The sequence below is a fragment of the Catharus ustulatus genome, chromosome 5, assembly GCF_009819885.2.
Source record: "Catharus ustulatus isolate bCatUst1 chromosome 5, bCatUst1.pri.v2, whole genome shotgun sequence".
NCBI lineage: Eukaryota > Metazoa > Chordata > Aves > Passeriformes > Turdidae > Catharus > Catharus ustulatus.
In genome coordinates, this window is record NC_046225.1 from 14,735,920 (window position 1) to 14,763,681 (window position 27,762).

Below are 27,762 nucleotides of genomic sequence, written 5' to 3' on the forward strand. Positions count from 1 at the left end.
TGCCTGTATCAAAAGGACCCATGAAACAAGTTATGAAAAGTGTCTTTACATCAGGCCTGAAAGCTGTGAAATGACATGGAATGAACTAAAGCTGCATCATTCAACATCACTTCTCCTCAGGGAAAAGCTTTAGCTTCAGAATTGACTGTGTTTCAAGTACAGATCAGGCCACAATTTATTTCTGCACAGCATCACGTTTTTCTACTACAACGGGCAGTACAGCCTCCTCTCAAGACTCTTCTGGGTTTAGCTGGTACAGCTTGGCTTTAGGGGGTGGAAACAGAGGGTTTCCCAGGCTGCTGTCCATCACTACCCTTCCCTGCAGGGCTGACTCAGGAGAAAGAGCAAGATGAGCCCAGCAGGGATGGCAGCACAACACTCAGGTTTCATGTTGCTCTGACTGTGTACTGTATCCACGTATGTACAAAAATTAGGAAATTGCATTCATTCTGCACACCAAAAATTATGCTAACCACACTGAAAAGCAAGTCATATATAAGACAATCCAGAATTCTTACCATCCAAAACAAAGTATTTTATCATCCTACTGTAAATAAGTGTAATCAACAGTGTCTACAGACAATTTAGAATGACCACAAGCAGCCTGAGAGCAGCCTGCATCTTAAAAAGAAGAGGCAGATATTCATCTGAAGAGCCTCAGCTTGCAAATGCTGCAGTAGAGTAGATATTTTAATGAAGAAAGCAGCAGAAATGAGATGGGCTCTGTCAGTCTGTCCCACACTCCTCCCAAGGGTCCTGCAATATTCCCAGAGCAGCTGAACGGCACATGATGAACATCACACCACACTTGACAAGAAACTAAATTTGTCCTTATTCAGATCAGTTCTGCTTCTGCTCACAAGTTCCTGAATATACCATAAAAACCTGACACAAGCCCTGTTGCCTGGGGACACCACAGGCATCAGATCACCCGTGCACTCCAGAAGCGAGCTCATAGAAAGCTACAGCTGCAAACCTACGGCTCAGCGAGCAACTTAAAAAGCCCCCACAAGCCTACATTATACACAAAACAACGCTAACTGGAGGATGGTTTCTCTACCTAATAGCTCCAGATGTAAGCTACTTGCAGCAGCTAATGGGAGAAGCTGATCATTCTCAAACAGCTGAAACCAAACCATGCCCAACTCGCCCGGTAACCATTTCTTAAGATCACGACTTTAAAGAATGCTGTGGCATCCATTAGCACATCAGCTCCTCAGTTATCACTACTACAGCTTTTGAAATGCTCAGGAGCAGCAACAGACAGGTTTCATCGCCTTGTTTTCGTTACCCTTCCACCCTTCAAAACTGTGAAGCCCAAATGCTAGGTGAGCTGCTGAGGATCACAGCACTGAAGCTGAAGAAAGGATGCTGGATTTTCTTGTTTCCAAACAAGCATCCTCCCCTATGCCACATCACTTTCACTAGCTAAGGCAAACAGCATGTGAGAAACAGAAAACGTGAGCAGATGGAGGAGTGCCTGAAGGCCTTGCACAGTGATACACAAAAACCACTACTGCGCTCGGTATCACACCACCTCATCAGTAATTTACTGAGCTTGCAAAAATTGCCTGTATTTTTTGCAAAGCACAAATAAACACAGAAAGCTCACCCGTTTCTTTTATCAGATACCTTGCAGAGTAAACCCTCTGACATGTTATAGCAAAATGAATTCTGGAGACATGTGGCTTCTCAGTCCCATGCAGTAGAGTTCTAATTATTTATTGTGAATATTAATTCATCCTTTACTGTTGAATAAAAGCTTCTACACATCCACAAAGCACATTTTTTTAAATGGGATGGATACCCCTGCAGATCTATGCCACTGAAACAGAAATACCACAGGCTCTCTGGCAAATGCAACCTCTCTCCTACAGACTTATTTCTGCTGCTTATGTGAACTCCTACTCTCTTTAAATGTCTTAAAACAAGCAATAATCAGAGATCTTGACACTGATCTTCAGGCATACAGGGGAACCTCTGTACTCACATGCTCTGATGTAGTTTTACAGCTTGAGCACCTCACAAAATCCTGACAAAAGCAAAAGCCAACACACAGGATGGGGAAGGAAGGAGGGTACAGAACGGCAGGTGTGTGTCTTGTCCCTATGTCTGTCTCAAATGGCAGGTGTGGGGCACAGTCCTTTCACCTGCCCTGCAGAATTCAATCCCATGTCCCCAGCCCTTGGACCATTTTCCTCCCTCCAGTCTGAGCCACTCAGTGTGTAACACTTTCTGCACGGTTCGCCTTATGGGCCAGGGATGTGGCTCACTGGCCCCAGTGCCAGCTCTGCCCTCTCTTGGCCAGCTGGCTGAAGCTGGGGGCTACTGCTGGGACCCGGTTCCCACATGGCCTCCTGCCACCCAGAGAATGGTTGGGCGACCTCTGAGATATCAGGCATGTCCCTGGCCTTGGAGCCAAGCCAAGCTCCAGGGCCAGCCAGCATCCCTAGGATTTATGCTGCATCCAGCATGCGGTCCTATTACAGCAACGCTGATAATGCAGGCCAGTAAATCATCCAAAGGGATCATACAAAGGAAGAAAAAAGATGTAAAGATTGAGTTCCTAGCCTTTTTGTTAAGTACTCTTTATGTAAAACACTCCCAGCATTGGGAGGGTAGGCCGTGGAAGCTGGAGAAGAGCTCAGCTGTTAACCAAGCAATCAATCTTCCCCTGCTTCTCCCCCAAACCCCAGGGCTCTGTCCTTCTCCAGTTTGTAACTGGAAGCCAGCTCTTGGCTTCAAACCTGCAGAAAAGCACCACTGTGAAAATGCACCGTGTGAGTGCCAAACTTACGTGTTGGATATACCACCATTTTAATTCTTTTTTTCCTGCCTGCAGGAAAGGGGAGCGGGGTGGCTGTTTGGTGTAGGGCTAAAGAGCAAAAAGGAATTTCTCTCTTTGGCATGTCTGAAATGCCCATTAAGGCATCGTAAACGCTAAAAGGCATTTAACAGGTACCTTAAATAGCACTGCTCCATCAAGTACTACTGCTTAAGAAAAGCTGCCTCCCCCATGCTGAGTGTGAAATTTACTTTAGGCAGGACACTCCTCCACTCCTCCCGAGAGCAGGCACAATGCTACTTCTTTAAAACCACAGCTAAAAGTATTTAGCCAAGACCGGTGTTTTCGCTTGAATTTTGCTCCCTGACAGCAACTCGCTCATTTCCGTGCCCCTGTGCTGTGACCATTTTCTACCCTCGCAGCTATCCAGCGCACACAACCTGCGCACAGCCGGCTCGGCAAGCCGGGCGGACAGAAACCATTCCCACCTTCGGAGACTGCTGTGAGCAATGACACAAACCTGCTCACGCCGGGCTGCGGACACACACAGACAAACAAACGCGAGACAAGTCCGGACGGGAGCACGGAATCACTTTCAAAGAGCTTTTAAACAGACAAGTCCACGCGAGAGAAGGAAATCAGTTCCAAGGAGCTTTTAACTTGTTGGACTGGGAGAGATTTGACGGGGAGCAATTAAGACTTTGTTTTTCCTGCTGGAAGAAAGTTTACGCTGGGAAGAGGAGCGGGCACTTCGGTGAACAAAACACGCGGACAAAACCAACCCGGGGCTCGGGGTAAAACCCCACAGCCGACCGAGCCCGGGCAGGAGCCAGGGCATCACAATCCCAGCCCTCAGCGAGATGCACCGGGCGCGACCAAAGTTATTTAGTGCCGTACCTCGACTGGGCAGCCATCGCGGGGTTATCCGGCCAAGCGTCCTCTATCCATGGGCTCCGTCCGCAGCTGTCCAGGCTCTAGCCCGCCGCCCAAGCGCGCCGTCCCATGCGCCGGCCGCCTCCCCGCCGCTGCCCGGTGCCGCCGCGCCGCGGCTCCCCCCGCCCGGGCGGCCGGCGCAGGGCTGGGGCTCGCTCATTTTGATCGACATCCGGGCGCCCGGCCCTCCCCCGGCCGCCGGCAGGGAGGGGGGCCCGCCCGAGCCCGGGGGACGGCCCCGCTCCGGCCCGCAGCCGGCGGCCCCGGGTGCTGCCGTGCGCCGGGGCCGCAGCCCCGCTCGGTGTCCCCGCGGTGCCCGGGGCGGCGGGACCTGCGGCAGTGCGGGCCCCGCTCCCGGTCCGCGGCCGCCTCCCCCTGCCCGGCCGAGCGCTCGTGGTACGGCCCGGCCTGTGCCCGTGCCCGTGCGGGCGGCGCGAGGGCCGTGCCTGCCCCGCGCCGCTCCTGAGGCGCTGCCCGCGGCCCCCGGGCCCGAGGGGCACCGGCCGGGCCGGGGCTGCTCCACAGCCGGCCCCTGCCCTCCGCCAGCGCCCCGAGGGTGCTCCCGCGGCGTCCGCTTCGGTTGCTTGCCCTTTTGGTTTTGGGCGGTTTTTTTTCCTTTTTTTATATATATTTATAAATTATTATTATTTGTATGGGAGGTTTCTGGTTTTAGAAAAACGGAAAAAAACGGCACGCGTTTTTTCAAAATTTGGGAAGTTTCAAAATCTTCGAGGCGAGCACCCAGCCCAGCTGCAGGCACGCATCCCAGGTGTCCGCACAGATGCGGCAAAGGGAGCCCTGAGCGCTGCTAAAGCCAGAGCTGGAACTGCAGGCTTGGAAACCTTTGGGAAAAGGGTTGTGGAGTGCAGATGAAGCTGTTGCTGCAATTTCTGCTGGGCTCTGGTCCTGCAGACGCACTCAAAGCAGCAATACCTGTCCTTTGCTCTGGGTGTTTCTTGGTGCAATGATAGAAACAAACCACTCCTGCAGCTGCTTTCGACTAGGAATGGACCAAGCGTTCAGCAGGGAAAAAACATGTGTCCAATATCCCTTCAACTTTTCTCCGCAACTGTGTATGCCTAAGGTTTCTACCAACGCTGCAACAACATTATGTTCCTTCTATTTTTCGGGTTTAAAGCACAGCTTGTGTCAAAGTACTTGGCAGATACCAGGAGAAGGGTTTATATTTTATTGTTTTCCTATTCCAGATAACGTTTATGGGAATCTTGGCTTTCAGCTATCTCCATAAAGATTAAATAAAATTCATATCAGCTCTTTCAGGCAGAACAAAAGATAATAGTAAAAAATATATTCTCTAGATTTTCCACAACAGCTGAGCTTTCTCCAAGAAAGAAAACTTGTTTGCTCTCACCTAAAGTTTCTAGCACTTTTCCACCACCCCCCCTCCAAAAGCACTTGGTTAAGTGCATCTGACAAATTAGTGTTTCTCCAAAGAAAGCTTTCTGTCAGAATATGTCCTGTCACCTGTCAACTCGTCCCTCATGTTTGTTTCCAAAATCAGCAGACTGCAGCTTTTCTCACCTGTTTCTATTCCCTGATGAGGGATACAAGTTTTCCCTCTTCCCCCTTTTTGTAAAATGTATTGCAAAATGAAGGAAAATGTCCCCCCTAAGTAAAATGCAAACAAATCGATTTTAAAAAGTTCTTTGTACTCTTCAGCTCATCATAAGCTCAGAAATGCACTACTGAGCTCTCTGTCTTACAAACCTATCAGGAAAAGTTTCCTACATGTGACCATCATTCCAAATGTTATTCAAGCTGTATATAAGATTTGAAGATCCATTCATATCTCCCTGTGCATTGGATGAGAACGGAGTTCTCCAGAGAGAAGCTTGTGATTTAAACACCTGACAGAAGTGCAAATCCACCCAAAAAACAAACAAAGGTGTGCAGGAAGCCTGGATGCCATTGTTACTTAATTCTGAACTGAAAAGGCCCGGCTTCCAACCTCAGGCATCAGGGGTAAAGCACAGGCTGTGGGTACATCACGTTTCTTTGAAGTCCCCTCTCATTGCCTACGTGTATCTGGATATGGTGACCAGAAGGATATTTCAGCAAAAAAAGAGGACCCAGAAGTTTCAAGCGTGGAGCAACATTATTTCCAGATAAGGCGCAGATACTGATACATTGCCATAAAAGTTACCTGCAGCTTCTGCAGCAGGGCCTGTAGGAGGGAGATGGGAATCTCTCTGCTCACCCCGAACAGTGCTGGCCACACCCGAGTGTTGGTTCAGGAAGGGGAGTGCAGCACCCCTTAACTCCAGAAAAAAAAATAGAACATGACATTAAACTAATAAAGGAATGATAATTCCCTAAGTTTGTGGGACAAATGCCAGAAGCTTGTGGCATTGTGAAACAATTAAGCATGGAGTACCAATGAAGAAGGAACACATATCAAGCAATAGTAAAATCATTAGAATAAAGACGTGGTCAGTAAGCTTTCCTGAAATACATTTGCTGTAAAGTAAAACATGTATTTGTTTAGACACAGAAATAGGTCAAATTCATGCCCTTACCACGCTGTTCAAAACATCTCATTGCACTGCACTGCATCAGGTTTTTAAACAGACACACCCCCTTACCTTCACTCCTCAAGAGTCACTGCTGGGCTCTAATTAAACGTTCTCCCAGCTCTGTTGACAAGAAATCCATCTTACCGCTGCCATTTATTGCCACTGATGAGTCCTTCACATTTGGAGGTGAAAAGGGTCCAATGGATATTGTGTTTCCCAGCCTGAGGGAGCCGTGGGTGGCCTTTTCATTTGCAAAGGGCACTTCTGCACCAGGTCAGAAGGCAAGGACCGTGCTCCACAAAGGCTCTGCTGCCCCAGCCCGGCAGAACAATCCCTGACCCCTGAGCCCCTCTGGCTGTCAGCGCCCTTCTGCCTTGCATCTATCTCCCTGCTACTCTACAGAGAGCCAGAGGCTGCACATCTGCAGAGTTGCTTGTGTTCTGGCAATCCCAAGCTACAGAACCTGCCAACGGCTTGATTCTCTTGTGTCTTTCCCCACCGGTATGCAAGGAGCCAGCCACACTACAAACACTGTAAAGCAAGGGCTACAACCATAATGCACAGGGTTTCAGGAGTTCCACATATCTGGAGTTGGTTAATCTCATCCTCAAACTCCTGCCTCCAAGTTGAATTGGAAAGTAAGCAAAACTCAGAAACCCATTCCAGGCAAGCACACACAAAAACCAGTTCAACAAGGTAAACGAAGCTGTGAGAAATGATGAGCCTGAAGAAGGCTGAGGCAGCAAAACTCTCTGTTAACCCTGATTCAGAAAAGCACTTCCCTTGTTCCCTTGTAAACTTGTTTTATTGCACCTCCTTAACCTTAGCACTTTCCAGAACCAAAGCTGACTGCCAGGAGCACATCCTCGCTGGGCAAATCCTGGAAAGCACTTGGATTTCACTGGGTCTACCCACACAGTGTAGCTACAGCAAGGTTAAAGGAGCTGCAGGGCAAAGGAAACAAACAGCTGAGTACAACACTGAAGAAAGGGATAGGGAAGAATACAACCAAAAGGATATGTTGACTTTAACAAAAGGACTAACTTTGGTACAGTCTGTTATGCAAGTAATTGCTCTACAGATGTTAGAAATCAAACTTTTCTGAGAAGAGAGGAAAACAACCCTTCATCTTTCAATATCTAAATTGAAGAAAACAGATTTTAAAAAGAAACCACCTTCTTGCAAGCACCAGACTAGAGGCTACACCCTACTAGCTTTTGGCAGCCAACAGGAGCAATTTCCATCGTCTTACTCACTTATCACTCAGAATGCCTTAAAATGTTCCATAACGCCTATGAACTTTCACAAGTTAAGGTTCATTCCTTGCAGATGTATTGCCAAAAAAAATAAGTTAGATGTACTTTGGAGAGTAATAGCAGGTGGTATGAGGGTAGAGCACACTGGCAGCTGTAAAGATCTAAATGAGAAACAAATGGAAGCTGCATAAAAATTATCCTTGGGGGCCTGGGCAGGGACAGAATAATAAATTTTGCAAGTTATATGTGTCTGAAACCCTCATTGTCCAAAGAATTGTTCCTGCAAGCACTGTACCCTAAGCACTATGTCTGCCTGAGGGTCCCACTGAGACCCAACGTCCAGCACTGATCATTTCTCAACAGATTCAAGTTACAAAAGGCATCAATTGTTTGGTAAAAGACAGCACATTAGATTTAAAACTCCTTCCACTCAGTGGTTATGATTCTTGCATTGAGGGGGAATTATTTTATTTAAACCCCCTCAACATTTGTCACAGCACCTGAGAAGCCAAGATTTCAACAAAATTAATTCCTAGTTATTGCCTCTGCTCTGCATGTCTGTAAATTCCATTATGATGGCTCAATTTGTGTCAGCTTCTCTAGAAGAGAAAAAGCAGACATTCAATGTCTCTTTTCCAAAGAGCAGCGCATTGTATGTGATAGATGCTACCCAAGCTTTGCTTCAACAATCAAACAGGCCAACCCAAAACATGCTTCTTCAGAGTCAACGGTGAGAAAAAGGGAAAGTCAAGCAAGCAAACATGAAAAATCTTCAGTTTCCAAAGCAGAAAGTCATTCCAGTAATTGCTAGAGTGAACAAAAAATGAAATCTAAACATTTCTTTTCTCCTTCAATGTGTGTCTGTGGGTTCACACTCTGCATTTAGGTTTGTGTGTGTTACATCTGAAATCTCCATTTTAAATGAACTCTCCAAAACAATCTTGTACTGCAAAATTAAAATACAGAATACTCACCCCCAACACTCCTACAGAGATTTTCAGAGTTGTGTGAATCCCTAGATTCTCCCTAGCAGTCTAAATCATCATTCAGTTATAATTATGTTCAGTGAAATACTACACAACAGGAAGTTTATATGGAACCTAAAGAACAGATTGCTTACCTGAGGCAGCAAATAACTTGAATTTTTGATGTGTACTAGGTTGACAGCTTTTTCCACACACAATTCCCAATACTGATAGGCTGAGGCACAATCTGATTAAACACAGAACTCAAGAAGCTGAGTTCAGGAAAAGCTTGTAAATGCTGGGAATTCTCTTGTAAACACTTATTTTGGTCTCAGAGAGACCTGTTAGAGCCACACACACTCACTAGCAGATCATAGTGAATGTTTGCAGAATTTTGCCTTAACTGTCAAGAAACAACAAAATAGATTTAGTAATTACCTGTCTGGAACTGCAAGGCAGTGGAAGCTGCCATGTGATGTTGGCTCTCATGGCAGGTTTTCCAAAGGACGAACAGCTGCCAAAGCCAGCATCTCTGCTGAGCTCTTCAGCATTTCTCACAGGGAACTCAGCTGCAACTGGATCTTCAGGGATATGCTACACAGAGAGCCTGGAATGGCCAGCTGGCAGTCACTGACTGTTTAGTGTTCCTAAACATACAAGCAAAACACGTGGATCATGTGTAGCTAAGAAAGGGAGAACCAAGAGATCCATTCTCCCCTTCTCCCAGCAGTAATGCTGCATTTCAGGTCAGCTCCTGAAGAGAACTTCAGGCTTGGCCGAATGAGGCTACTGCTACTGGCTCTAGGATATTTTGTTCAACTTGAAGAATAACTCTGCCCTCCCTTTAGACAACCAAATAGACCTCCAATGAACGCCAACATTCATGAAAAGGGGAGAAGAGAAAAAACAGTCATGAAAAGGGGAGAAGAGAAAAAACAGTCATTGAAAAAAACCCCGAACATTGGAAAGGCAGCTACAGGTTAAAAGGTAGCGCTGGATACAAATTCAAAGCAACAATGTTAGGAAGTAAGAAGGAAAGAGAAGGGGAAGGATCTTGTAGCAGTTAAGCTCCTCGGGTCACTGTAAGGGCAGTTCCACCTCGAACGGCCCTCAGACACAGCTAAGTTTCATCCACTAAACAATTAGCACCATTTCCACTCATCATAGTAAATATAAAAAAATTATTCCCCTTGCTTTGGTCCATGCAAAGGGGGTGATCTCACTCCTACAATGCTGTTCACTCACAGCGTCCACCACCTATTTTTCACCATCCAAACTTGTCCTTGGTTCACAGAAGAGTAGGCTGATGGCATCAAAGTCATTGTCATGAGGTCTGGCCTGGCCCATGGGTTGCTGTGCAGCCCTATTCTACAAAGACTTTGGAAGAAGCAAATCCTGCCTGGAAACACGTTACAGAAACCTTGATTAATTAAGCACAAGATCACCTCAGCAGAAGCAAAGACACCAACAAGAAGAAATAGGACAGAAAATGTTTACATTTCAATATTTGACATTCATTTGCAGCATGTTATGTTCCTAAGGGAGCAAAATGAGTTCTGGCAGGGGGCCAGGCTGTAGGAGCTTTATGTGAAGCCTTGTGAACCAACCCACTTAGGGCAACTGATCTGAAACAGGAGTACAGGTGCTTTGATGATTAGATGATTAACACCAGGTGAGGGACCATCAGCCAACCATTCTGCAAGCCACAGAAAGAGGGGTTTCCTCAGCCCAAGCAGAGATTTCACATTGTAATAACGCGAGCAGATGGAGATGCATGCACACGTGTGACTGAACAGGGTGTGGGGGAAGCCTGCTCTGCTGCCAGCTCATCTTAACACAGCTAGAGAGCATGTGAGCAGCCAGCAGTGAAATCTAGATTTCACTAAACAATCTAACAAGTTTGGCAAATGGCTTTGACAGAGGTTTTCAACCACACTGCCCCACAGATTTGCAGTTGCGTGGGCATTGTTAACCTGACATATTTCCCCAAGTTCCAAATGCTTTTGCAAACAAGTTATGTTTCAGTTCCTGGGAGAGTTACTGAAGAAATCCTCCTGGGGGCTATCACAAGGAAAATTAAGCAGGTGATTGGGAAAATCCAGGATGGATTCACCAAGGGCAAATCATGCTTGACAGAGCTGATCACCTTCTGTGGCAAAGGAACTGCTTGGCCCCAGAGGGGCAGGCAATGGATATTGCTTACCTGGATTTTTCAGGGCTTTTGATTTGGTTTCCCACAGCCTCAGGAAAAGGACATATTATGGACTAGACAAGTGGTCCTGGCAGTGGATGGGAAGCTGGCTGGCAGGAAGCACCAGGAGGTGCTGGCAAACAGCTCCTCTTCAGGCTGGTGACCTGTCACAAGTGGCGTCCAACAGGGATCTATATTGGGCCCAGAAATGTTTAATATCTTCACAAGTGATCTGCATGATGGGACCAAGTGCACCCTGGTGAGGTTTGCCAAGTGGGGAAACAGGCACTTCAGAAGGGAGACTCACCCTGCAGGAAGACCTGGACAGGCTGGAAGAGTGGGCATTATGGGTTACTTGAGCTAACATGAGCCCTACGAAGTTTAACAGGGACAAGTGTAAGGTCACAGAAGCTGCTTGAAAGACCAAAGAGCTAGACAGAGGATGTTTTTAAATAAACATTTCAATTTGACTAAACCCTTCATAAGGACTTTGCTAGAATTATGATTGCTCGGCACAATTCCTTTTTTGGATTCCTCTCCTGGATGAGCTGATTCATACACAGTGAGTGAGACAACTTTATGTTCCAGAGAAAGGGGAACATTTTGAAATGCCCTCTGTGGAACTCACCTCTTTCCATTCACCTCTTTCATCTATGCTGAGCTCCCTTGGGCTTGAAGCTGAATTTTTACAAAAACTAACTGGAATGGAATGTAACATCACCTACCTCTCCAAATACATAATACAAAAAAAATTCTCATGTCAGGTGCTGATTTGTGTTCTCACCTAGGGCCAAAAACACTGACAAATCTCAACAAATTAAGTGAATGAGACAACTGGACAACATGGCACAGTCAGACTGCACAATAAAGTCAGACTGCAAGGGAAGACAGGAGGTCTTGAATGATAAGGTACCTACGTGTTTCCCTTGGTTGCACTTGCTTTCTGCTCAGTTCCATAACCTTGGAGTGCAAAAGAAGGTTATTGCATCTTTAGGAGCCTCTGATACCATGCCCAAATTCAGAAAACAAGTTCTGAGAACTGCATTATCCCTATTTGCTATAAAACATCAAGTCACTGGTCACCCCAGAGACATGGAAATAATGTCTCTCACAAGACAGTAATAAAAAGAGAAAGAAAAAAGATAAAGTGATTGGAGGTCAAGAAGGTAAGTGTTCTTGAGTAGTACTCCTTAGTAGTACACCCATGTGGCTGGACACACAAATCCCACTTTGGCAAATGTTTCTTTTGAATCCTGTGTTGAGAAAATGCTGATTTCTAAAGCAACCTTCAACGTGCCAGGGCTACACATCATCAGACAAGGAGTTTATGTCCAAAGTCCCAAGACCAAACAGCCCAAGACAAGTAGCCTGAGCTGCTGGGAGCACAAAGGAGTTATGGTAAGGACTTATCACAGCAAACAGAATTGCTGAATGCTTATAGCATACAGGGATTTGAAACAAACAAAATTTAAGCTCTGCTGGGAAAAAAATGCAGCTGTGCATGAAAAAGCAGGTTACAGAAGGGGGATGAATGCAGAATAATTATCATATGAATGGACAACCTTGCAGGGCTCACATAATTCCTGCCTAAATCTAACCTTGTTTGCTAGTGCTTTATGAGTCCCTGAGAAAAGCAAAGCAGGTAGCTGTGCTTCAGGGAATTATTTCCATTATGGGACTGGGTAACATGAACAGATTGTGCTGATGGGAAGACTGGCAGTGCTCTAGAAACACTACCATTGAGGAAATGCCTCCTGATAACCACTCACTATCCTGCTATCTGTAGCATCAGTATGACAATCTTTTCTGGGAACGCTGCCTTTGTGTCATTATACCAAATCCAGCTTTAGGAGGAACCAGGCAGTGGTACCTCTGCTTCAGAGCATTCAGCACCTGTTAAAGACATTGAGGGGATAAATAGACTTGACCTTACTTTATAAATTCATTTAGTGTAAATGAACATTTTCCTCCTGGATGCATCAACATGACAAGTTATTTTAATTACCAGGTCAAAGGTCACTGTTTCTTTGAGACACTATTATTCCTTGTTAGAAGAACTAACTTTTAAAAAGCTTTGTCATATCCTAGGATTGTACTGAACACTGCAGAATCTAAAGACAGATTTGAACACAGGAAACCCACAACTGTGGGGACTATGCCCTATGCCCTTTTTCCAGCAGTAGGTACACACAGGAGATATAAGGAAATACAAGGAAAGTTCTGCTGCACACCCACCACTTGAAGGCAGGGTATTTTTAAACCCACAAATGTTTGACAAGAAAAAATTTATTTCCTTGACAAGTGCCAAAGGAGCTGTGGAGAAAGTGACCCCATGCTACAGTGCATAGCCAAGAACTCTCTTGCTTTGTCCTCTAACCTTGTCCAGCTTCCAAAAGGCTACTGCAGGCTTGCTCAGCACATCAAATTTGGCTTACTCACCTCAAGGAGATAGAGCCTTGTTACACACCAAATGTTCAGCACACTCCAATTTCAGTGGCTTGTCCTGAAAGCTCAACAATGTTAGAGGTGGAACCAAAATCAAGTTCCTTTACTGAAGCTTTGAGTTCCACCTCTGACAAGATTTCAAGGAAAGAAATTGAGGGGGTTTTAATGGGATATCCCAGTGTATCTGTTCTTGAGGACAGTACAGAAATGTCCAATCTGACTTCAAAGAGAGTTGAAAAGGCAAAACAGACCATATAAAGCTCCTTGTTACTGAATACCAGGCTACATCTGTGACCAAGTTAACTTGTCTAGAGACAACAATTTGTTTGAGAATCTGGCTATTGTACTGAAGTTGCAGTCAGAGCCCTACCAGAGAAAAATTTTGACTATGGAGGTCATTGCAGTACAACGAGGAAGATGAAATTCATTTCCTAGAACCCACTTGAGGAAATTGAGCAATTAAATCTGCTCCCAGTCCAATGATTTATCCTTCAAGTCACGTTCTCATAGCCAGCCAGATCTTTCCAGCACCTCATTGAAACAAAACCAATCGCCCTTTTCCTAACATCTCATTAAGAAGCAAAGTTCCCTGCAGAGCCCACTGGGCTGGCCAACACAAAACACTAGGAATTAAGCCCAAGAAGTGATGTTCAAATTGAGGTCTGAATGTCAGCCACAGGATGTGGTGTTCTGCTTTTTTGTTTGTTTACCCAAAGCAGCAGTGGAAATTCTGCCATCATGTCCTCAGCAATGCAAGACTTTCCATGATGGTTATTATCAGTTTTATCAGAGGCTGACATTAACTGGATGGACCAAGATGTGTACCTGCAGGAGATCTGGATAGGCCAAAATTTCAGCCACAAATGGTCATTTTCATCCTCACTCTCTCATGGGAGAGACTGGTGTGAAACATCCCACTCCAGAAATTCTCCAGTGCTCAGAAGATGTGATGGATTCTATAACACCTTCATCAGTCAACGCTCCACTCACAGGACAGGTCACTTGAAATTGAATGGGACCTCCTGAAGTAATTTTCCAATACAGAATCCAGAAGTTTAGTTTACCTCCAATTCCAGCCCAGTGGCTGTGCTCCAGTTTGCAGCAAACACTACTCAGAGCCATGTACCATGGGAGCTTGTAACCTGATCACGTGTGTGTAAGTCTGCTCTTTATTATCTTTTCAGTATACCAATAAAGCATTTATTCCTATCAGCCATTTTTTGTCAGCATTTTCTTTCTCAGTGTTGAGTTGGCCTTTTCTTCTCACTGGCTCATTCATTCATTTATTTGCCACTTTGGCCAGCCAGGAGAATGTCATTCTCTGAATGAATATTTGGGGAATGAACACTCTTAATATTCAGAGCCCTTGCTACACAGCCCTCTCGAAGCTGCTTAAATGCTGAGTAACATTTCCCTGAATTTACCCCTGAGATCAACTGCACTGAGAAGGCAGCAAAGGACAGATTCTCCACTTCAGCTGTGCCAATATCCACAAGCCACTTGATGTTTGCTCCAGGTAATGTCCTGACTTGTCTATCAGTGGATGTCACAAATTCAGACTTCCACCCAGATGGTGGCTCTTTTTTCCCCACACAGGTAGTTTTAGCAGGACTTCAGCTGTAAGAAAAGAGGCTGCTCAGAAGCATTCAAGTGACAACAGTAACAAACCCTCAAAACAGTTTTCAAGGAGCAACTGGAATTCCTCCTTTGTTGCCCTTCTCTTGCAGGCGAGGACCAGCAAGGAAAACAAAGATATGATAAACTACTAATGGCACAGGGCTGCTTATGTGGCAAAGCTTTTGTGCTTCTGTCAGCTAATTCTGGCTGGAAAAACAAAAAAGATCCTTTCTCTCTTGGGTTCAACAGGGTCAGTTCTTTAATTAGAACTATAATGGATTATATATCAGCTTTTTTCCCTAGTCTGGTAAACTTCCTGCTAAAAATCAGATACCTATATAAAGGAAAATCCCTTTCAGCTGGAGCATGTCCTGGATGCTTACTCAGCAAGGCATCCCAATTCTAAAAAAAAAAAAAACCTCTCAAATATAGGCTGCAAATCATATAGTCAGCATAGTAAGAAAGCACACAGCAATTTTCCTTTCAAGGAGCTACGCTTCTTATTAATTTTACTTCTCATTTCTTCAAAGGGGGCATAAGGATTTTAAGTAATCTAATCCTTTGAAGAAAGAGATGAGCATTGGTGCATATTTCCAACCAGATTTTCCAAAGAAACCAAGTGTAAGCCATCCCACTGCATAAGCACATCCATTTTTTCGTAATGAGTTTTGTGCTGTGGGGCCTGTTTGAACCAAACTGACCACATCAGGTATGGAAGAGTCTGGAACTTCAGAGGGGAAATTCCACCTGCATACCAGAAAAGACAACCTTCCAATGTCCTCAGCAAGTGTCAGACTACAGAGCATTCAATCTTTATTCAATATTCTATTCCTCAACGTTGAGACAAAAACCCAAAGAAATTCAGAGAGCTTCTCAAAAGAGGCCAATGCCACCTTTCACCATACATGCACGATTTCTCAGAAACACCTCAGTGCTTTGTGTGTGTGCATGTGTTTCTTTCTTTTGTGCATATCTCTATTTTTTTTTGTTTGTGTGTGTGCATTTGTCCTTCTGAGAAGGGGAGGTTAGGTCAAGTTAGTTAGCCTCTGCTTTTTTGTGTGTCCACCATTAAAAGGAAATTTGGTATAACACACCATACCATAGATCATATCTGTGAGGACAAGCAGCAAAATCTGGTATCTTTTCCTGATTTGTGTTTCCCATAAGCTGTAATCTTACAAACTGCTTGTGCTGTATTTGGGTCCGTGCAGCATGTTATACAAAATCTGTTCCTGTTCCTACATTGCTTGGCATGTACCTGAAAACATTTAAAAGAAGAATTTAACTGCCTTAACCTGTCTGGTTACCATAACACTTTTTTTTGTTTCTGAAACCCAGATATGCCCAAACTCTCTGAACTCACTATTTATGTTAAAGCAGCAGCAGTGTATTAACTAGCTGTGTTTATTTGCTTTGCCTGCATATAACTGTTGTCCTGAAAATCTTCTGTCTTCAATTTATAGCTCCTTCATATAGGTATACTGCCAACATGGCTAATCAATTTGTCTCTGCTTCTATCTACACAGAATTAATTTTCCTTCCTCAAACTATGCTGCTCTGAAAAATGCATGATTTTGCTGTTATGCTGGAGGGAATAAAATACATAGCATTAGTGACACGTGAAAAAAGCTCTTCTTTTTTAAGTCATGCTATTGCAAGGCATTGATTGCCTCAGTTTTGGGACACTGGAACACTTTGGGTTACTATTTTGAGGAGTCAGAACCTTGAATAATAAACAGCCTCTGAGCTGACTTCCAAAATTTTAATGCAGAATGCTGTTAAATTAGCACTTTTACACCATTCCTGACAGCACAAAAGCTTCAGATCTGGCAAGGATTGCTGGGACAGAAATATCGCCCAAGCCCTCAAATGGCCACTCGAGGCTGATGGCATTTATTCACCATCCAAGGCTCCCAGAAAGCTTAAAATTAAAATTTTCTATCAGAACAGTTTTGACTGTTGACAGTACCACTGAGCTACTTAGAATCTGATATCCTCCCTCTAACCTCAAGCCTGGTTGCCCTAAGCAGAGAGCAGAGTAGGTTACATTGCTGTCAGAACACTGCTGTAGCACAGCAAACACACCCCACCAAAAAGTGTCACCACCTCAATGCCCAGGTGTGCTGAAAAACAAAGAGTGGGGGAAAAGAAACCCTTCTTTTCACCATAGTGGGGAAACTCTCCAGAAAGGAGCCCACAATTCTACCAGATTTTTCAAACAGATGCTGAAGAAGAGAAGGACACTGAAAACTTAAAATGTGCACAGCCCTTATGTCAAAAGGGCAGCAACCACAAGGAATTATGCCATGGCAGGCCAAGAAAAATCAGTGACAAAGACAAAAAAATACCCAGACCCACTGTGATCAGTGTACATTAGGTATATTTTTATTTACACAGTAGAGATGCCTAATCAATTATAAGGTTAGACACCAAATAATTCAGCTTTTTTTTGTGTAAAAGTATATAAATATATACATGAAATTCTATGAAGTAAACATTATTAACTGTGATACAGTTAACATTCACTACTATCCTTATGCTAACAGGCATCTCTTAAAGCTTAAATGCTGATTTCAAGATACCCTCTATAAAATAGCTGCAATTGTACTAGACGGGCAAAAATTCTGTCCCATGAACAAGCTTTCAAAAGAGACTATTAAAATGTCTTTGTATATAAAGTTTGCCAGGATAAAAATACTGCCTCATCCCTCCCACTTCCCCACCCTGTAAGAAACAAATACCCCAAAACAGTTGCAGAATTGCAGGAAGTAGTATAAGATTACTTTTTTCTTCTTCTTTACTTTTCTTTTAAATTAAAATATTTTTATTTCTGTATTTTATGGCATATTAAGGAAGCTGCAAAAAAATGCAGCTTTATTAAATATTGTTATACAAAAATCTCACATGTGCATCCATGGGGCTGAAGACAATAGTGGTATTTGATGAGCTATCCCTTTCCCTCAGAAGTATACACCTTATTTGGAATGATGGAGAGACTTTATAGAAAAGACATTGGACAGCAACTGAAGACAGGGATTAGAAAACTATTGGCAGGACAAATAAAATGCTCCAGACCCTCTCAACCTCCTTGCTTCCTTATTTTAAATGCACTTCTGCTTCAGTATTTTATTTGTCTCTCTGTTGTTCTTCATGCTGGAGACGGTTCAGGACATAAAGGACAACTTGATAGCAGAAAATGTACTGATCCTGAAAGGAAAAGGCAATTACAGGACATGTGAAAAATGCCTGCACCACCTAAGTGCTCTCACTGGCACTTCACAGTTGCACAGCACATTCAATACTAATTATACTATTAAATAATAAAACCACCACCACCAAATCCCAAAGAAAACAAAAGACCCCAAACAACAAAAAACCCAAACAAACAAAAAGGCCACAGTGGAAAAATATGCAACCTCAACTTAAAGCAAATACAGACACTCCTCTGCCATTAAAGGTATACTTAATATTGGACATTTATCCTTCTTTCACACCAAAACCACCTAAACGAGACTAGGCTCTCCACGTAAGTAGAAATGAAGACAGCAAGTGAATTTCAAGGACTTACATCAATGCCAGCTAATACAGAACTCAGAGGACAGAGGAACTTCCTACCTTAATGTCAGTGATAGGGATGTGGGGGCTGATACATGTTTTGGGGTGTGAGGTGGGGATGGGGCTGATAGTTTAACTATGATTTCACAATTCCTCCTCATTCAAAGAAAAAGTGCAGATTTTAACAAGACCTTGTGATGACCATCTCTGAAGTTAATTAGCTCTAGATCCAGATTATTCCTGAAAGATTGAACCTCCGGCTGAATATCTTCCCAAAGGAGATCTCAAGACATCTCTGATAGTATCAGTGATTCACAACAGCTACAGTTAGGCCTTCTCTGCAATTTATAATGTAACTTTAAACCAAAAAGGCTTAGCTGAACTCCTCTATAAGCACATGCTTTTGAAGATGAAAACTCACAGGTTTTTTTTAAACACAGATCAAAACAATTTTTAACAGTGTGTTAAAAAAGGCTTGCGTTTACAAATGTTAAATACATCCTGCTACTCATCTGATTTAATTCTTGTGACACGAATGTCACATTACAGTGCACAAAGACAACTGGTGGTGTGCACCACGAAGTTCTCTGGCACTTCAGATGGTTCAGTGAATGCCTGGGGAATCCAGACTTACCTCTGTCTGAACCATTCCGTGTCTCTGCAGACGCATCGTGCGCACCAGGTCCGAGATGTCGAACTACCAAAACAAACAGCAAGTTAAACATCCAAAAAAGACAGACATGCAGAACAAAGGAACATCCTCAGCATCAAACCAGGGAATAGAATTAGGTACATTAGTAGTGAAACAAATCATTCACTGTAGCCTATGTTTGTCTGGTAGGTAACCAGCACGTGCTGGATGTGGCCCTACATCAGATACTCCCCCCTTCTCTTGTTTTCTTTCTGTACACAGGTCCTCTTGTTTACTCTTACTGGGAGCTAAGCAAGCAGAAAAGAGCCGCTCGGTCCAACCTAACAAAACACCTTTTATTTCCCCAAGTCTATATAGCTCTAGATATTCAGAGAGTGCTTAGAAGCTCCTCTGAGCTAAGCATGACGTAGCTCACCCTCACTAGAAGATTTGCTACCCCAGGCCACTGAAGGACATAAACATAAGGAAGCTAGCACCCTCCTGTGGATCACCCTGGGAATCATATCCCTGGTTGTGCTGGAAAAGTTAATTTACACATCCCTTCCACCAATTGCCAAAAGCCATTGTGGCAACGCCATTTTTCTCATGCCATGTGCCAGAAAGTGCACTATGGTAGAACATGTCCTTGAAACACACTTCAAGTGGCACCTGGCTGCTGAGGTTCCCTGAGCTAACCCAAGAGCCACTGGATATTAGAGATCACCAGCAAAGAAACATGGTATTGCCAACAGCATGGCATGCCCTTTAAAACATTGCATGGATTCAGTGGAATACGTTTCTAGCAGCTCACAAGCACATCCCCTGGGATACTCACATCAAGGTCTCTGCTGATGAGCCCCAGGACCACATCTATACAGATGAGGGTGCCCGACCTGCCGATGCCTGCACTGCAGTGGGTGATGATGGGTCCTGACTTGTGGACGTGCCGCATGTAAGAGATGAAGGTGATCAGATCATCTGGCTGGGAGGGGGTGTCATGGTCAGGCCAGGCAATGAAGTTCAGGTGGGAAATGTGCCTCACTTCACCTGTCTGAGGTTCAAAAACAGCACCACCATTTGGCATGTGGCAAGAATAGAAAGAAAGAAACTGAGCTCCCAAAGAAAAGTCTCAGAACAGAGGGATTTGCCCACTGAAAGTGCTCTGTAATTCAATACAACAAGAGCTAAACTGGAAATAACTAATAAGTAATTTAAAAGTGTAAGCTTCACTGTGTAGACTGAGTCAACCATCCAGGCTGAATTATTAGTGAATTTCATATCCCTACACATGTTTCCGTGGCCAATGGGAGCCAAAATTTAGAGTCTCATTAGTGTAGTGAAATCACAGCCTGGCCCAAATGCTCTCTCCTGTAAAGGTCACAGAGCAGCCCAAGCTGCAATGAGGAATAGCTGCCCAGTAATGACCATGGGGCAAAGAGGAGAAGCCCTGGGTTGCCTCTTGATATAGACAATGTAAGTGAAAGCAGGCAAGCCAGAAGTGTAAGGATAAATATGGCAACACTCAGAAAAAACTCTAAGCATGCAGAATTAGATTCACTCACCTGGATCTCTTGGAGCTCCAGCACTCTGATGATGAAGCCCTTCAGCTGCTGCAGTCTCACAAGAGCAAGGCGTAGTCTGTCATTGATCATGGTGGTTTTATTGAGCACATCTGGCCAGTAACGCTGACACTTTATCTTTTCTCCCTCGACCTCCTGAGTCATCATGGCAATCACGGTACAGTTCTGTTCCCAAACCATTTGCCAGAAATCTGCTACAGTTGTAGGAAGAGGTCCTTGGCATGCAATGTAAACGAACTCCTCATTCCCCACGGGCATGCGAATGAAGCTGGCATTGATGTATCCACCTTCAACCCCGAGAGGGACTCTGGTGGTGTCATCTGTCATCCCCACACAACAGAGAGACCTCATGTTAGGTGTGCACATCATCAGCAATAGGTGTGACATTCACAAAATACAGCTGTTGAACCTTACACGCTCACACAGCACTTATCTCCACAGATGCTTCCACAGCTTGCTTTAAAATAATAAATCACTTAAATACTTAATTTAGGGCACTAATCAGTAGTTTCAATAAAGGAAAGTATGGTTGCAGGAGAAATATAAATCAGCAGACAGGTGGGATAAGCGACTTGAACTGCAGTGACTCTGAAAAACAGAGGTTGAGTTTTTCTCATGCAGAACTAACCTCTGTCAGTTCTTACTTCTCAATACCTGACAAGCAAAATTTTATGGTAGGAAATTTACTGACAATAGTACACGTTTGTTTTCCCAATTCTGCATGGGTAAAACTGAAAAAAACCTTGTGTGGTTCCACATGTATACATCATTTAAGACACAGGATCTGCTGAAACAGCTTAAAAGTCTGTGAACATCCATCTCTACCTACCACAGTACAGTAATATATTGTTCACTGGTCTTAAACTGCTTTTAAATGTTTGCTTTATTTTCATCCTCACTAGGATTAGGAATCAAACCATCCCACCTCTGATCTGATCCATCTGACCATACAGATGGTGACTGAATATCAACTGTGAATTTCAAATGAGTTAGGACTTACAAGGAAGTATGTTTTTATATCTGTTCTTTCTCCTATTCTCCTTTGCTTGTCCAATCAAACACTGATCCAGAGGTTTTAGCTCCTGAAGGTTCTGTAAAGAAGTAATTACCTGAGCATTAGGAAAGCACTGATGGGTAGTGGTTATGTTATCAAGTCATTAACAAACAGAATAATTACAAATCAAATCCTAATGTGGATATGAAAAATAATGCAGTCACAGGAAGGAATCTTTTACATAGCCAAGAAACTGAAATGAACCAACCCCCCCCCACAAACCAAACCCTACATATTATCAGTAAATATTTAATCTCATTCTCTCAAAAAAGAGATCATGTAACATGGCTGACTTAAGACTTTGAAAAGACTGGTTTCATATTCAGCAGCTGGATTTCACAGCCTTTGTCTATGCCTGTTTACATCATATTCACTTGGTAATTTACCAGAAGCAAGAATGATGTAAGCACTTAAGAACTGAATTCAAGCTGATCTCATCTCTCAGCAGCTTGTGGGAGAAGGGAGCAAAGTGTTTAGTGTTAAGTCTTTTCATTTCTTTTGAGCTTCCAATTAAAGAGCTGTGGTACTCAAGGCAGTGATGATCCAGCCATTCTATTTTTGTTTCATACTGGGAAAAAGGACTTTAAAGGACAAATAGTTACTCACTTCAATCTCTTTAGAAGGAACTCCCTGTTCCAGCAATCCACGCAACATCCTAATCGCTGACTTCAATTTGGCTCCTGAATATTTGCCTCCAGGGAGTACATTCACAGCAGGGAGTGCAGAGATCTCTTCATCTGTCACTAGGGGGAAATCTAGCAGAAGATATAAATATAAATAAATAGCTAAAACCAGGAAAACAAACTGTAGCTCACAGTTGGAGTTGTATGTTGCTGTTCACACTGCACTACCTGTTTTCTCCTACCCCTACACACCAGAGGAACTGACAGCTCTCCTCTCAGTTGACAGGCAAAATCAAATTAACTAGCAAAACCAGTAAGACACAAAATCAGCTCTGATGAATCCAGTAACTAAAGGGAGTATTGTCCTGAACTTCTAATAAATACATTGAAACAAACTTCAAGTACATTTAAAATGTAAGTTCTTCACACAATAACCTACAAAAATGGATGGACAACACAGGGATGACTTCAGAACTCTCCACATTACAGCCTATGACTTGTTTTTAGCACTAATACCCAACATGTAAGTAGCACATCTTACAATTATCACTCAGGACATTTTCCAATACAGCTTGCCTCCCATCAGGCCTTCAGTGCTTTTCTGAAGCACAACAGAATTCATAAACCAAGAATCTCACTGGTTTTGCAATCAGAAGTGTCCTACATCTACTGACTTAGTCTGAAGTATCACATGGATTAGCCTTTTTTCTTTTGATGAATGCAAAGGACTGCTGCATATGAACTTCAGGAAATGACATTTCTAATGCCAGCTCAAAAACGTGAAGACTAAATTCTGCCAAATCAAACTGTACAGAGTTCCACTCTGCCACATTGAGCAGCACTGGAAGAATGACAGTCAAGATAAAAGTAGTGCCTAATCTGAGCATGAGGTAGCTGGTATGTGAAGCACATGATATATCAGTCTAATCACAGTCAAACATACTTATTGTTGTGATACTGAGGAAGGAAGTATCTCAGCTGGTCCCAGCTCTTTTACAACTACAGACATGAAGTTGCCAATACTTGTTCCTATTAACTCTCATACACTTATCACACAAAGATGTAGAGATTCTTCCCAGTGCACTGCTGAGGTGTTAGAATCCCCCTTACAACTGTCATGAACATATCCAGGACATCTCAAAATTCACTTCTGTCTACTCAGTGTGACCCTGAAGTTTTCCACTGCTGATGTTAAATGTCCTTGCCTTTATTTACACGCTCCTGGCTGACTGATTCAATCGGCAGTTCATCACTTCCCCATGTGATTTCCTCCTCATCTGCCTGACTCAAGGAAGGCTGTGGAGGGGATCTATAAGAGGACAAGGTATGGAAGTAAGAAAGAACACTTAGATCCAACACATTTGCAACCAAGTTAGAAAAAAAAACCCCAAAAAACCCCAGAAAGTAATTTATAGCTACAATCATTTCAGGTCTGGACCCCCACCAGTGATGTAAAAAACCTAACTTTTTTATTTTTTTGCACCCTCCCACCCCCTACCCCTTTTTTTTAATTTTTCACATCCCCAAAGGGATGTGAAAAACGGAACAGTGGAAAAAGAGCCAGGAATATACAAATCCAGTAATAACTACCCCTGCAATTATTTTCCAAAGGGTAAGCAATTAAATAGCATCCAATAGCAGATTTGTACCACTTATACAATTCACTACACTTGAGTATCTATTTTCAATTGCAAGTTTTCTAGCTTTCTTGAGGATACTGATAAATGTATTAAATATTTTAGTTCATAATGTCACTGCTTGTGCCAAGTCTCAACCTCAAACTTCCCACAAGCTTAATACCATAAAACCATATACATTTTCACTGAAATTTCACTTAGACTGAAATTATTTCACTAAGAAAAAGAACCTTGGGAATATCTAAGTTCAAAGTGGCTCAAAGGGACATCTAGCTAGTAACTTGGTCAGGCATATGCTTTGTGATCCATGGGAAAAAAGTAAGCCCCAGGCATCCAAATGGGAGCTGATGGAGCAAAGGAATTCTACACTTGAGTTGCAGTGGTCTAAAACCAGAAAATGTAACACTAATGAAGCTTGTATAGATTTGAACTAAAACCAGCCTTGTTTGAATGCTTTCTTCACATCCAGGTACCAAGTTGCTAGCACAATGCAAATTGTGTTATTTGGAGACATCTGAACACAGTCCAGTTACTTGCTACAACCACATATCAAAGGAACAAATATAAGTAGGGCATAGTAAACCACATAAAACTGATTAGTATTCAGCAAATTACAACTTTTTAAGTAAGGAATAGACCAAGAGAGCAATTCAACAAGACATTGCCCAGATGTTTTATTTGGTTTGTTTTGCGGGTGGTTTCTTGGGGTTTTTCTTTTGTTGCTGTTGTTTTTCTCTCATTCCAACATATTATACTTCAGTTTTCCAGACTTCACAGGTTTGCTTTCAAGCAACACAAGAAAACAAATCTTACCTTTCTGGTACAGCTTTTATTTCACAATAGTCTTCACAACCATTTACATGTGTTGGCTAAAAGAAACAGTATTTCAAAACACATTAAAAGACATCATTGCAACACTCACATACTGCAAATTTTAAACAATTAACAATTACAGGGACTATTTCTGAAGGGTGCTAGTTCAAAGCAGCACATAATGGAAGACTTTCCTCTTTTAGACATCTCATTAACCCAAAATAACAGAGGACGAGAACACTGAGCACTTGGAAAGATACTCTACTGTAACAAGGCCAAAAAGCTATATTAAAATGAGTCACAGCAGCACTAGAGTCACCTAAGCTTTTCCCAGTTGGTTTTTTTTGTTTTCAATACTTAGAAACCCTTTATGAGGTAAGCTTGATAGTGAAAACTTCTGCCTCAGAACTGTGAAGCCACAGTTTCTATACTGTAGATATGTGACATAACAAGGCACTACCTCTAAGTGACCACACACTCCTGTTCACACTTTCCTCAGCAGACCAGGAGGACTCAGCACAGAGGAAGGCATTTCCATCCTTCTTTCAAGAAAAACTCTACAAAATAATTTTTACTTTTTAGGTCAACTTGCTTTTCCACTGCCATACTGGGACAATTTTACTTGTGGCTCTCCCTAGAGCACATTGACACAGAGCCAGATTCCTGATTTGATTTTCAGCTCTACTAACTGGACAGAAAGCTGCAAGAGCCAGGATATGCTGGAGAGACAGAATTCTGCTGATTTGAAACAAGAAACAAAACCCAGGGATCCAGTGACTGATGTAAAATGGGACACACAATAACATAGAACAAACCACATATAGAAGTTATTCAAGCTAATGAACTTATCCTAGCAAAAAGCAGCAGGAGAAGAAATTTCAAATCCACATTTTTGGACAGTAAAGTCTACACAGCATTCATTTTCACAGTGACTGTTCCTTTCTTTGAGCAGGAATCACTGAAATATTTTAGATTAAAAAGCTGAAGTAGCATTAACAAGGTAGTTTATTACCACCCTTTTTGAAAAAAAAAAGCTGATGGACTTCATATGATGTGCAAAATAACTATATGCTTTGTTCTCTTATATAAATAATTTATGATAATAATATGCTATTTAAAAATCAATGTTTATACACCATTTAAAGCTACTATCTATCGTGATATTCTTATTTAAAGGACATGTAATGTTATTTCCACCAGTTCTATCCTAATAAGAAAAGAAATTAAAAGAGCATCTGCCAACTTCTTGCCATCCTACCTCTGAAAAATCTTCAGGTAAAGATGACCCATCACAGTCTGTGTCCTCAGATTTATCTTCTGTCACCCTTCCATTCATCTCTACTGAACAGGAAAATCAGGGGATACAGCATAAACACACCAGAAAATGCCCAGGAGCCACCCTCTCACAGACATGAATCCTGTTCCACCTGTCTGGCACTAGACAGGGAATATAGGTGCAAGAGTAACCACAAAACAATTTTGACTTTTTAAGGTTTTCTTTTTTAGAAAACTTTTGCTACCAGCATGTTGGAAAAGAGCTCTTATTGTATAGGATAACCAGACTTTAAGTTTCTTTATTTTATAACTGGAACAGCTGTGAGGTTTGCACAGAGTATGTGTCACAGCATAACTGGTAGACAGGCTGCAGATACTAAGTTATCACATTCCCCATGCTAGGGATTTTTCTGCAATTCAGTTAGATTTAGACCAGCAGCAGCTCCAAACCAGGATTCTACTCACTCTTTGTATTAACAAAATATAATTAGGACATGCCAGATAAAATCTGACTTGTATCTGTCTGCTATGAAAGTACTTGGCTGCCATATCCTATGGATTCAATTCACCTTCAGCTGCAAAGGATAGCCTACAAGAAACTGGAAGTATTGGAGCTCCAATGATATTCCTCAGCTGAGATCCTGGCACAGCCAGAACCCCAGTGATCCCTGACTTCTAATGCAGTGACCAATGACAATAACAAAATGATCTTGAAGTCATGACCTGAAATAATTATAATTTTGGAGGGTGTATCTTGAGTTTTAGAAGGAATCTCTACAGAAGTAGCATCCATCTTGGCTGAACTTTTGGAGCATGCATACATAGTGTGACACCACAAAGGAACTACAAATTCTACTCATCATGACATTTGAGTTAACAACAAGTAAAACTGAGGAGATGGAATGAAGGAAAAAACCCGTGTACAGTCAGAAGGAGACACTGAAAAAAGCGCCAGTCTTTCTAAAAGAGACAAAGCAGGTTGGTAAATTGTTTGGTTTTGAGAGATCTCAACCCATTTCCAAGCTGTGCAATCTGAAATCAATGAAATGCTGAAATGCTTCAGCATGTCAACATGACTGCAGCTGCAAGACCAGGTAGGAATTTCACTCAAGAGCCAACTCTAGAATAGGAATAATTTTCCCAGATAACTTAAAACAAAATCCAGATTTTTCAAACCAGAACCTCTCTTATTACATTGCATCTCAAATTCATGGTAATCAGCAACTGTTTGTCTGTGTTCAGCTTGGGAAACTTCCAGTTCAGACATTAAATCAATGTCAATCAACTCTCCCTGTTGACAAACCAACTGCTTATTTGGCACCTTGTTTCAAAGTGTTTTGCTGTCAGTGATGTTCTTTTTTAATGCCTTGCATTACCTGGCAGGTGATTTTCTGATGCAGCCTTCTTGAGATGTAGAAGACTCTGAGCATCTGAAGTCACATTATTCTGATTTAAGAGATTCTGGGCTTCCTCATCTACAACATCCAACAGATACTGGACAACTTCATTGTGGTCATCCTCATCATAATACTCATCATCTGGAACCTCTGTTCCTGAAGACAAATAGTGTAAAATGACAAATTTTCCCAGTATAGAATGGTTAGGGAGAACTAATTTAAAGGGGCTGACACAAGGCATTATTTCTAGTTTCACCATTTTTTCCTTTATTTCTCTCCAACACAAAATCCAATTTCTACTAATATATTTTCCACATTAGCTAACTCCTACAAAGCAAAGAACAAGACTTGGAAATTATCTTCTAAAAGTGACTGCCAGCCTAACATTTACTTATTTCAGCATATTCAACCATGCCATGATTCTCTTGCACAGGTACAATAAAGACAGAATAATGCAATCCCCATCTCACC

General features: G+C 42.7%; 2 protein-coding genes across 8 annotated transcripts in view; both read right to left on the reverse strand.

Annotated features, from left to right (window-relative positions):
• Positions 1 to 3,814, reverse strand: part of AFF1 (AF4/FMR2 family member 1) — a 66,918-nt gene extending 63,104 nt beyond the window's left edge. For both annotated transcript variants that reach the window (XM_033059859.2, XM_033059858.2), the window contains exon 1: positions 3,683 to 3,814. In XM_033059859.2, coding sequence (XP_032915750.1) covers positions 3,683 to 3,699 — 17 coding nt within the window. In that variant the 5' untranslated portion in view covers positions 3,700 to 3,814. The remainder of the gene's footprint in view (positions 1 to 3,682) is intronic.
• Positions 3,815 to 17,134: 13,320 nt separating this feature from the next.
• PTPN13 (protein tyrosine phosphatase non-receptor type 13) overlaps positions 17,135 to 27,762 on the reverse strand; it is a 112,812-nt gene continuing 102,184 nt past the window's right edge. For 4 of the 6 annotated variants that reach the window (XM_033060192.1, XM_033060193.1, XM_033060189.1 and 1 more), the window contains 10 exons: positions 27,271 to 27,447; positions 25,878 to 25,960; positions 24,620 to 24,675; positions 23,375 to 23,478; positions 22,153 to 22,301; positions 21,493 to 21,583; positions 20,475 to 20,812; positions 19,748 to 19,963; positions 18,916 to 18,978; positions 17,135 to 17,933 (listed from right to left, as the gene is read on the reverse strand). In XM_033060192.1, coding sequence (XP_032916083.1) covers positions 17,853 to 17,933; positions 18,916 to 18,978; positions 19,748 to 19,963; positions 20,475 to 20,812; positions 21,493 to 21,583; positions 22,153 to 22,301; positions 23,375 to 23,478; positions 24,620 to 24,675; positions 25,878 to 25,960; positions 27,271 to 27,447 — 1,358 coding nt within the window. In that variant the 3' untranslated portion in view covers positions 17,135 to 17,852. The remainder of the gene's footprint in view (positions 17,934 to 18,915; positions 18,979 to 19,747; positions 19,964 to 20,474; positions 20,813 to 21,492; positions 21,584 to 22,152; positions 22,302 to 23,374; positions 23,479 to 24,619; positions 24,676 to 25,877; positions 25,961 to 27,270; positions 27,448 to 27,762) is intronic. The other 2 variants (XM_033060190.2, XM_033060194.2) reach the window with 2 other exon arrangements.